Source organism: Daphnia carinata, chromosome 1 (genome assembly GCF_022539665.2).
Source record: "Daphnia carinata strain CSIRO-1 chromosome 1, CSIRO_AGI_Dcar_HiC_V3, whole genome shotgun sequence".
In the NCBI taxonomy this organism is placed as follows: domain Eukaryota; kingdom Metazoa; phylum Arthropoda; class Branchiopoda; order Diplostraca; family Daphniidae; genus Daphnia; species Daphnia carinata.
Window position 1 is genome coordinate 9,802,069 of NC_081331.1, and position 11,405 is coordinate 9,813,473.

The following is an 11,405-nucleotide window of genomic DNA, read 5'->3' on the forward strand; positions in this document are numbered from 1 at the left end:
GATGGACGCCAAGGACGGAAAAGTGAAACCTGAAATCATAAATTCGTCTGGGTCATTTCCATTTAACGAGGGTGAAGACGTCCAGTACGCTAATAAAGACAAGGCAAATCTAACCTATAAAAAATGAAATGGATCCTTACAGCGAAATGCGGTCGTCAATCCTTTTAGATGTACCCAGTATATCGTCTCCCCTGGAATTAAATGTACATACAAATGCACAATAAAAGAACTATATTATACCTTGAGGCTAGATATATGAAGGTAATTTTCTTTTCAGAATTTTATTACCAACTATTCCCCAACAATTTTTGCCTCGTCTTACTATTAGATAACAAATTCGGCTCACCACAGACCCAGTTTCTATTTTGCTAGGTGAATCACGCACTGTTACGGTTGTGTGGCTCAGCTAAATCAATTAAAAGACGGTATGTATCCACTCTGCCGAAGGCGTGTACACTATTGTAACTGTCCCGACATCTAAAATCCCGGTAAATTCGAAAGACGGGAGTTCGTTTTTGTTATTTGGATGGCTGTGCGACGTGATAGAAAGCAGCGGTTAATAATGACAGTCATTCCTTCTCTGACGTATGGGACAAATAATGAAGATTAATGTTCACGGGAAGACATCAGCACTTTGTACGATCGACTTTGCTCATGCGCCACAAGCCCTTGACTACTCAATGAGAACAGCCGGACTGTCGTGGGCTCAAGCGAGTGTGGGAAATCCACGACTGGGCCAGTTGCACGTGATTGTTGATCCTGTGCGGAGGTGGTTCCTTTTCGTCTGTGGCCCTGTCTTTGCGCAGGAAGTGAGGCAACATAAAAAACGATACACAAAAAGAGCAAACGCAAACATTTTTTTTTGAAAAATCTTGTGAAATTTGAAAGAGCAAAGAGGGAGTAATCGTTTGTTAACTTGTTGTTGATCTCTTGTTTCCTTGAATGGTTCAATGCTGAGAGAAAAATGTCGGAAGAGCGCTGCCATTCTCCGCTCCACTGCCGGACAAGATCCGCATCAGCCGTCACTGCCTTCCTTGTCGGCTATCTGCTGTTTGCCAACGTCCGGCTTTCTGGTGGATTGCCTCCAGTCATCAAAATCGGTAAGTTTGTCTCTCAACACTATTGCAAACTCACACGTTTCATGTCCACAATTCATATGTCGTTGCGCGATAGGGCTTGGTATTCCCTACCGAGTGTAATTGAAATTTGTTTGAGATAACTTTTGACTTTCATCTATTATTAATAATTTTACAGCCTAATGTTGGTTGGCTACGATATACCAGAAATGCTGATTGTTTTTTTTTTTTGTCACTATGCTCGACCATGCCTAACGCTGGCTAGAAACCAGATAAGTATGTTTCCCAATGCATCGGTTGACGTCCTCGCCAAAGCGAGAGAAGGGTGCGCATGATGCGATCTTTTCAACTCTTCTAATACGTATCCAGCGAACGGAAGTTGCCCAATAGAATGATGTCCGCTTCTCATCCGAACCTATCTTCTTTTATTTCTTGTGGTTATTTTTTTTTTTTTGTTGTGTGTGTGGGTTGTATCGGCTGCTCTGTGAGTGTTTCCGCTGAATTTTTTTTTTTTCCGTCTGATTCATTCAATCTTCATCCGCTTGCTTCAATACGTCTGGACAGAAATCAACTGGAAGTTGGATCCTTTAGCTTCATATCAATATGCGATAAATCAGAGGAAACACGCTACATCATAAAAAGTATAGACTATACTAGCCCAGACTAAAAATACTGCATCGAACGAGAGTGTCAAATCTCCATCAATAGGTTTCCAATAGCGAACGGGGAATCAGGAAGTCAAGTAAGATGGATAGATAGGAAGCAGCCATGAAGAAGCCATGCACAAAATCCGCCTTTGCCTAGCGTAAGGAAATTGGATGGCGCAATGTGTGTTTGTCCTTTCTATTTGAAGGCAACGCGTCCAAGAAAGACCAGCTTTCTGCTTTTTTCCATCAACCATTTCTCAGTAGAAATACGCGTGTTGTACTATCATTATTTTTACTATCAGCAGCTCGTCATTAGTTAGTAGGCTGAATCACATGCAAAGTTGCTACGACGGCAAAGGCTTTTTACTATGCTTTTCTCTTAGCTTCATTCATCGCCTTGTGCCCAAGATTTATTTGGTTACCTGTGAAAAGTTTATTCATTCTGCTGACATACTAGAACAAGCACTAAGTTTGGATCACTACGGGACGGAGTAAAGTTTGTTTAATTCGAACTTAACTACCCCGTTTCACAAACAAAAAAGATGGGTAGCCATTGTAAATCATGATTATTAAAATATTTTTTGCTGCTCGGTGGCATTGCTGGAATTAATCACTGAAAATCTTCAGTTAATTTTGATAAGAATCAGATAGTATTTAGCTTCTTTTTGCGTTCTAACAATCCTCTAAAAATGTGATAAAGTCACCGCCAGTAATTACGAAATACAATGTAAAGGGCGTCATTAGAGGTCGCGTTATGAGACAAACCAAAAATGTAATGCAGGCTTAGCAGTATATAATCTACAATGCTTTAGCAAACGTATGAAAGAGCACGTTCTAACTGATGGCGATCTCACGAGGAAAAGACCAACACGGACAGATTGTGTCGGCATCATTAATTCAGACAAGCTCTTCGTTTCTTTCTTGTCTCTTTTCGTTCTTCCTGTAAGGGCTAAAACAAAAATATTGCCCTACTTTTTCCGGTCAAAATCGCCCCAAATTCTTATCGCGATGATTGAAAGGTCATCGTATCAACACGTCTATTCTTCACATCGCAACAACATGCCCCGTAGCTGTTTATGGAATTGGTTTCGCTTGTGCAATCGTTCACTACACGCCCTGCTCATCCATAATTGTTTCTTTTACGCTACAATCCCGGCAGTGTGTTTTAGGACTGCCTATTTTCTGTCCCTCCTTAACCCGCATTATCTTTCAATCGTTTTCAATTTCCCGTCCGTTTGCCGATCGATCAACAAGCAATCAGTACAAGATTTAAGGTATTTATGCTAGTGAGTAAACGCACGTAGAATCGCCCATGGATGTGGAAAGAAAGCTATTTGAAAGATGCGTCCAGTTGGCTTCTTCATTAAGATTGTTAATTTGGTGTCATTCAGCTGCGGGATCGAATTACCAGACGAAAACATTCGTGTTAATGTCAGCGTTGCATCTTTTGCCTCCCCACCGAATGTCGACACATTCATCGGTGGTCTTTGACCATTTTTTATGTGGCAAATTTGCTGTTTTTATTTCGTGTTCTTCTTATTCTCATGGTTTTAGGTAGAAATGGCTCTAATTGCTGTTTGTGACCTTGCTGCGTCAACAACGGCTCATTAGTTTGGGCGAGCAAAATTACTGATGAAATTCAGTAACACAATTCTTTGTCTATTTCATGAAAGTGTTGAAATGGCTGGACGATTCCCAAAGACTACAGGCAACTGTCGTGAACGAGATAACGTTACTTATTTTCCCGATAAACCTACTTACCAATAACAAGTTAACGATTTTTCGTGAAAAAAAACCTTTTTCGGGACTCGGAAACAGAGAGAAATTCATGTCGTGAAGAACAGAAAGAGGCCGGCTATAATGTTGCTGTTGGAATGGAGATATCGGGCGTGTTTTACGTCGAACCTTAATAGCTCGCGGAGATGGAAAGCCTCGGCGTGTAAACGGAGCTATCGATTTACTCGTTACACCCACGAGTCTATACACCAAGTGATTTTCCTCACGGACATGGCTGACACTTGAATAGCAACATCTTTTATATTTACAGGAGCCATTATGACCGAAGAGCAGCGTGGCAGCCCAACAGAGCAGCTTTTCAAATACGCCGTGGAGAGAATAAATCGTGATCCGGAGCTTTTACCGAACACGACTCTGATCTACGACATCCACTATGTCGACCGCGAAGACAGTTGGCATACATCGAAGAAAGGTACATTGTACATTTTTATTGAATTTGTGTAATCAAAATCAAACAGGAGAAAAAGACGTGGTACAGCAATGAAAACTGATTCATTTTTAGGCTAACATTCTTGTATATTTTAGCCGATAAAACTGTTTTAAAATTTCATTTGGGGCATTTGCGCATTAATACCATACAAGATCTGAATAATCATTTCCAACTGGTATGATCTGGAAACGTGTAACGTCAATCCTTGGCGTGGGTATTTTGCTCATGTGCTATAATCACCAGTGTAGACTTTACTATTCAAATAAGATCTAGCGAGTTGTCAACTAAGGGCTTCGTTGGCGTACCCAAACTTTGTTCTTCTAATAAGATTTGACAGTATTATTTTCTTGTGCTGGTTTTCTAAGGCATCTCTTTTTAATGAATTCAGTCCGTAAATGTAAAAATGGAAGTGTCCGTTTGCTGGTGCAAAAGGTCAGTAGGTCTTTAGCATGCCACACTTTACGAGATTCTACCGGGGACATATCGTTGTCTCCTGTATTTACTGGTGTGTGTAATACTCACTTTGAAAAAATTTCTTGCGTTTACTTAACTTTTGTTCAAAGTATAAAAAGAACTGCTTCGTTCCCATGGAATTCCGGGTCCACTCCGTTCTCTTAACTTGGAGGTTCCGTTTTCCCATCCGTCAATAATATAATTTGCACGGTTATCCGAGCGAACACTTCAGTCAGACACTGCATTAGAGAATGTTTTGTTTTGTCCTGTACCAGTTATTTATATTGCTGCGTTTTATCGACAATGAACGAAAGGATGGAGTGCTTTCCATTCTTTGTCAAGCTATTTTTTTTTTCGTTCTTCTTTATCTATCCCCAACCGACTCTGTACTACTCGAGCACTTCTTACACCCCATATGATTTAGCTCCACAACTAATCCAATCTGTCAATTCAGCATAATTTATGACGAATCGATGAATCAGAGGGTGACATACATTGAATCTTCTGATTATTGACAAGCGTTCATAGCAAGTAGAACGTTACAACGTTTTTTGTTTCTTTTAGCGTGTTTACAAGTCCAACAAGGAGCGCATGCTATTTTTGGTCCGTCTGATCCTCATCTCGGGGCTCACGTCCAGTCGATATGCGATGCCTTGGAGATTCCTCATCTCGAGGTGAAGCCTTACATTTGCAACCATCTTTTTCTTATGTACTTGTAGGAAATTCCTTTCAAGCAATTGTCTGTTGTTCTTACTTGGAATGATCCAAAAGGCCCGTTTAGATATGGACAGCGAGTATAAACCATATTCGATTAACGTGTACCCGCCGATTGACACCATCAACAAGGCGTTCATGGATGTCATGTTCTTTCTCAATTGGACCAAAGTCGCTATCATTTATGAAGAAGATCAAGGTAAGTTAGAACTTTTGCTCTCCCATTCACTGCCTTAGTGAGCCTATTCAGTGTATCAACGCAATTAGTCTAGACACTAGCACTGCCTCGTTGCAACTATAGGGTAATGGTTGCGTAAACCTATGATAGGCCTACCGGGTTATTCATTTGTTTTTCTCACGGGTTGCTGTTTGACCTCTCTTATAACAGCTGATGTGATGACGTAAAAGACGTAGTTTGTCCTTGTTGTTTGTGACACGTAATCATACAACACAGTGCCTTTCTCTTACGTTTGTGAGGTTACTAATATATCAATGGATAGCCATACGTAATCTTTAGAGCTGGTTGTGAGTTATATACAGTATGTCGACCATGTCATACTTTAACAGTTGCACCTTTTTCCTTCCGTTTGGCATCAACCATGATACCATGTTAATTAATTGCAGTTTTTCGCAGTCCATCTACGTATCGGAAGCTCCGTTGATTGTTTATGTTTGAGGAGGCATTGCAACATCCCACAGATAATATCACACAACGTATTGAAAACGGGTAACGGCGAATAGTTTTCACGAAATAGATTGTGATATTTGCAGGTCCCAGGACCCATTACTTACAGCCCTTGATGTAGAATGCGAAAATCCCTGTCGTTCTCCGAATTTTGAAAAAATATTATTTTCTTAATATCTAGCCTACTAATATTGTTAATAAAAAAAAGTTTAACCCGTTGTTGTAAAAACTAGAGAATAACAACGCCAAATACTGTAGAGCTCCCCCATATTGTATCCATAAAGGACACGCATCGCCATCGATTTTGATGGACGATCGATCGGATTATGTATAAAAAAAATGCCTTGTCGTACTACAAAATACGATATTAGTTGAAAATGTAGGCTTAACAATTTACGCAACAGAAAAAAAAAGTAGTCAACAATCTTAGATTTATTTTACAACCGTACCCTCGTTGGTAATTGAATGCTGAAGGCGTTTTGCATAATACGTGACAATTTTTTTTTTGGATGAAGGGTAGGAATTGGGTTATCGACCCACTCCCGAAAAAAAACCATTTAAGAAAGGCCTTTGCTCGTGTATTTGACGTCCTTTTTTTCTTAAAAAAAAAAAAACAAACTCAAGTGACCTAAAGGTTTTGACGTTCACCATGTCTTTTTTGTGCTTTTGGCACAAACCGTAAAGGATTGGTGATGCTTCAAGATATGATACGCGCACCAACTGCCAAGCCGATGGAAATACTTCTAAGGCAGGCGTCGCCCGACACCTACAAGGACGTGCTCAAGGAGGTGAAAGCCAAAGAGTTCTACAATCTAGTCATCGACACCAAACCGGAGAACATGAACTTCTTCCTCAAAGGGGTGAGTGTATGGCACGCCATCAGTGAAGTCTTTTTCTATGCCCGATTTCAATATAGTGGGGAATCGGGAACAATATGAGCGGCATTCTTGATAACAGAAGCCATAACACAAATATTTTCAGCATTCATTTCTGGGTTCTTTTAAGGTGTGGGTCAATAGTATTCGAAGCGATGGGGTTCGCGTGGATGTGGGCGGGAAGTGCTGTTCATTCATATTTTGCATTCATGTCTTGAATAATCGATCAAAGCAATCGAGTCTAAGCAACCAATCAACTCCTTTTTGATGCATTCAACAAGATACGAAAAAGATGGGTTTTATCGCATTATATGAGCATTGATGAAATGTCTTTTGAATTTTAGTGTAAAAAAGTTATTCATTCCCAACAGGTCCTTCAGCTACAGATGAATGACTACAAGTATCATTACTTGTTCACCACATTCGTAAGTTTTTATTTTTACATCTAATTTTGCCTGATCTTTGAATTGATTTTAAGGCATCTGTTTGTTTACTTTTTGATAGGATGTGGAGACTTTCGATTTAGAGGCCTTTAAATATAATTTCGTGAATATTACGGCGTTTCGAGCCGTCGACAGCGAATATTTCCGCGTCATGCAGACGCTCAAAGAGATGGAGAAAGTACAGATGCCTGGCTACAACCATTCGGTCATTAACCGGACTCGCATCCTCCAGGTATAACGTATCAATACACATATCATTTAGAAAAATGATTTATTCATCATCATACAGATCGAGCCGGCCTTATTTTACGATTCAGTGCACGTATTCGCTCACGGCCTGCAGGCGTTGGACCGCAGTTCTACACTCCGGTTAGCAAACATGACGTGTGAAGATGAAGTTCCTTGGAGTGACGGATCCTCTCTCTTTAATTACATCAACGCAGTAAGTTCGTCTTGTTTAAGTGCCTTTTAATGTTACGCGTTTCTTAAAATAGTAGCTGGAACTTCATTTTAAAAAACGACACACAAGCGACACACGAAACTTTCTGGATTTGATAATATGTTCAACAACTCTGGGGAAAAGTTGATGGGCTTTTCATAATCATAGATGTCCACCCTGCGTAAGTTTGTGGTCCGAACCATCTCCGAGACTACTGAAGATTGTGATAGCTTAGACGATAGGGAACGTGATGTGAATCAGCAGGACGTAGAACCCAAGTCTGGAAAGTTGTGCCAGGATCAGGCGTTTGTCCGTGTTAGGAGGAGGAATAATATCAAATAATATCTTGTTGTGTATTTACTAGGCTTTCTCGTTGCGTGATTGTCGTTTCTGTTTGTATAGGTTGAATATAGAGGATTAACCGGTCCAGTTCAGTTTCGTGAGGGTCGTCGTACCAACTTTAAGTTTGATCTACTCAAACTAAAATCGCACGCTCTCCTCAAAGTTGGCGAATGGACACCGCGAACTGGTGTGAATCTTACTGACCCAGTCGCTTTCTTCGACGCGGGTACGATGAATGTCACGCTCGTGGTCACCACCAACTTGGTCAGTACATAATCGTATTTAGCCCAACTATTTTATGTTTTTTTTTTTTCTCTCTCTCTTCTGTGAAATCTCCATTCGATGTGCAACATTTTCGCTTCGCCAATCACCTGACTAATTATGTTGGCAAGATTCTTACTGACGTCCTATTATGTGTTTTTTTCCCTTCCCGATATTGGCATGATTCCTAATGGCATGAAACAACTCCCCACAAAATTGCTGTTTTGTTCACGCGGCGTGCACAGGAACGTCCGTACGTCATGTTAAACCATGGTAAGAACTACACGGGAAACAACCGGTTCTATGGCTTCTCCATGGACTTGCTGGACGAGATTGCGCGCATCTCCAAGTTCAGCTACATCGTCGACATCAATCCAGACGGGGCCTACGGCGTCAAGCATCCAGTCACCGGCGAGTGGAATGGCGTCGTTAAACAACTCATGTCACATGTTAGTCCCGACTCACGGGTTTTTTGAATGAATTTTTCCTTTGTTCTATGTTTTTGTTGTTGGTGTAGTGATGAAAGCTCGAGGGCCATGACAACAACAAAAGAAAAGGTAATAGTTTTATTTTGTTTCCCTCCTTGTATTTTGTTTTGTATTCCACATTCGCTGCCCGCTCTTGCGCAGTTTTGCAGTCGGTTGACTTAGACGCGTTCATTTGTAGGAAGTGCCGTACGTATTGCTTGCAGATGGCTACAATTTGACTGACAATGATCGCTATGAAGGCTTCTGCGTTGAACTGATCAAGGAAATCTCTCGCTTGGTCGGATTCAACTACACTATACGGCTAGCACCTGAAGCAAAGTATGGCATCTCTGATCCGAGGACTGGAGAATGGAACGGTATTGTGCGCGAACTGATGGATCGGGTACAGTTTTTTTTTTTTACTGTTTCATACCGTTCATACCGTTGCAAAAGAAAGTCTTGATATGAATGACAAATATTCCTTTTTTTTTTTTTTTGCAATTGAAAAATGCATATAATCACCTTGCGATTTTGTTATCTCTCTTCCCCGGAACGCAGAAAGCAGACTTGGCCATTGGCAGCATGACGATCAATTACGCTCGAGAGAGTGTTATTGATTTTACGAAACCATTCATGAATCTCGGCATCAGCATCATGTTCAAGGTTCGCAACCTCATTGTATCCGTTCACTAAAAAATGGCTGATGATTGACGGCAATGGATTGACGTGGCTCTTAGCAGTGAAATCAAAAATCTTGAAACTCGTCGTATCTTGCAGATGTCAAGAGTCTGATTGATTTTTGATTACTTTTAGGTTCCATCAAAACCGCCTGCTCGTATTTTCTCGTTCATGAAGCCGCTGACGTTGGAAATTTGGCTTTACGTTTTACTTGCCTACGCACTGGTTTCGGTTACAATGTTCCTGGTCAGTCGATTTTCACCCTACGAATGGCATAATCCATATCCATGTGTTGCCGATCCGACCGTCATCCGCAATCAATTTAGCCTGGGCAACAGCTTCTGGTTTACTGTGGGCACGTAAGTATTAGGCATTTCTCTTTCAATCCATGAGCTTCGAATATTTTTTCTTTAAAATTTCAGATTGATGCAGCAAGGCTCCGACCTCAATCCTAAAGTATGGCACTACCTGGAGTTGTGATTTGCTTATGTCTTAATTTGATAAATTTTCATGAACGCAGGCCGCATCTACTCGAATTGTGGGCAGCATTTGGTGGTTTTTCACGCTGATTATCATTTCGTCATACACGGCGAATTTGGCCGCCTTTCTCACTGTCGAACGTATGGCTTCGCCGATTGAATCGGCGCAGGATTTAGCCGAACAGAGAGAGATATCTTACGGTATCCTGGAAAGCGGGTCCACCATGACATTTTTTCGAGTAAGCTATCCATCGTTTTTCCTTAATTTTTTAATACCCTATCAAAGCTATTTCACATTCAAAATTAGGACTCGAAAATTGAAACGTATCAGAAGATGTGGCGATTTATGGAGAACAAGAAACCGTCCGTGTTTGTCTCGACTTACGAAGAAGGTATTCGTAGAGTCCTCGAAGGCAACTTCGCATTCCTGATGGAGTCGACGACACTCGATTACTTTGTACATCGAAATTGTAACCTTACTCAGATAGGAGGCCTGCTCGATTCGAAATACTACGGCATTGCAACGCCCATTGGTATGATAAATCGATCACGATTTCCTGCGCTATTATCTCACGCGTTGTGTTGTTATTGTCTTTGTAAAAAGGATCTCCATGGAGAGATAGGATTTCCTTGGCGATTCTGGAACTTCAGGAGAAAGGTGTGATCTACCAACTGTACAATAAATGGTGGAAGAATAAAGAAGAAGTCTGCAATAAATTCGGTCAAGGCAAGGAGACCAAGACCACTCTGGGCGTCGACAGCATCGGTACAATCTGAAGAATTTTTACTTATTAGCAACCAATCATTTATATTAAATCATATAGGTGGTGTGTTTGTTGTCCTTTTATGCGGACTAGCCGTAGCCGTCCTTATCGCCATCATCGAATTTTGTTGGAATTCCAAGAAAAGTGCGGCCTATGAGAACGTGAGTATCGCTGAAACTTTGCCAAACAAATTTTGGTTTGATTTGCTTATATTTTCCAATAAACAGCAATCATTGTGCACGGAGATGGCAGAAGAATTTTGTTTTGCCGTCCGCTGCCGTGGCTCTGGCCAGCGTCCAGCATTTAAGCGGAAATGCTCACAGTGCGTTACACACTGTTCGTACTTGAGAGAAATGGACTTGGCATCGCACCACGTACCCGTGCCCTCAAACGGACTTTTAGTCGAAAGTACGCTCGTTCTCTCCAAATAATTTAGACTGGACGAAAACAAGGATACCAAGATTTATGAATTTTCGCCTTTTTCTATACAGATTTCAGAGAAGATTTCAATTCCAGCTATCAAAACGAAGGACCTAATAATACGGTTGTGTGAGCAAAATTCTCAATATTGAATCCCTAAAAATGATCACATGATTTGAATAAACTGTTTTCCCTTATAGTGTAGAGTGTACGCTTTTCGGTGAAGGCTCACAACATCGAGCTAAACATTGGCAAAAACGATAGATTGAATCAGACATGCCGAAATGAACTGACACAACAGTTTCTATCATTACAGTATAGATCTTCAGTTCATGACGAACGACTTTTTATGTAAGAATAAAAGATTATATACTGGAGAGGGTAATCTGCATTTCATTCAAGCCTCTAGGGTTCTCAGTATCATATTACATTACG

The 11,405-nt window shown here is 40.8% G+C and overlaps 1 protein-coding gene across 2 annotated transcripts; it reads left to right on the plus strand.

Moving 5' to 3' along the window:
- The first annotated feature begins 770 nt into the window (after positions 1-770).
- LOC130695672 (glutamate receptor ionotropic, kainate 2-like) lies at positions 771-11,167 on the plus strand. 2 transcript variants are annotated; one of them, XM_059495260.1, is made up of 20 exons: positions 771-1,100; positions 3,771-3,932; positions 4,968-5,077; positions 5,175-5,316; positions 6,487-6,662; positions 7,049-7,102; positions 7,182-7,352; positions 7,410-7,562; positions 7,962-8,165; positions 8,408-8,611; positions 8,829-9,032; positions 9,188-9,292; positions 9,443-9,666; positions 9,730-9,763; positions 9,828-10,025; positions 10,094-10,319; positions 10,391-10,552; positions 10,611-10,711; positions 10,778-10,958; positions 11,042-11,167. In XM_059495260.1, the coding sequence occupies exons 1-20, from the start codon at positions 965-967 to the stop codon at positions 11,101-11,103; spliced, it is 3,009 nt and encodes a 1,002-aa protein (XP_059351243.1). In that variant the 5' UTR covers positions 771-964; the 3' UTR covers positions 11,104-11,167. The 2 variants fall into 2 exon arrangements, with proteins under 2 accessions (XP_059351243.1, XP_057374823.1); XM_057518840.2 differs by lacking the exon at positions 8,408-8,611.
- The last annotated feature ends 238 nt before the right edge of the window (positions 11,168-11,405 follow it).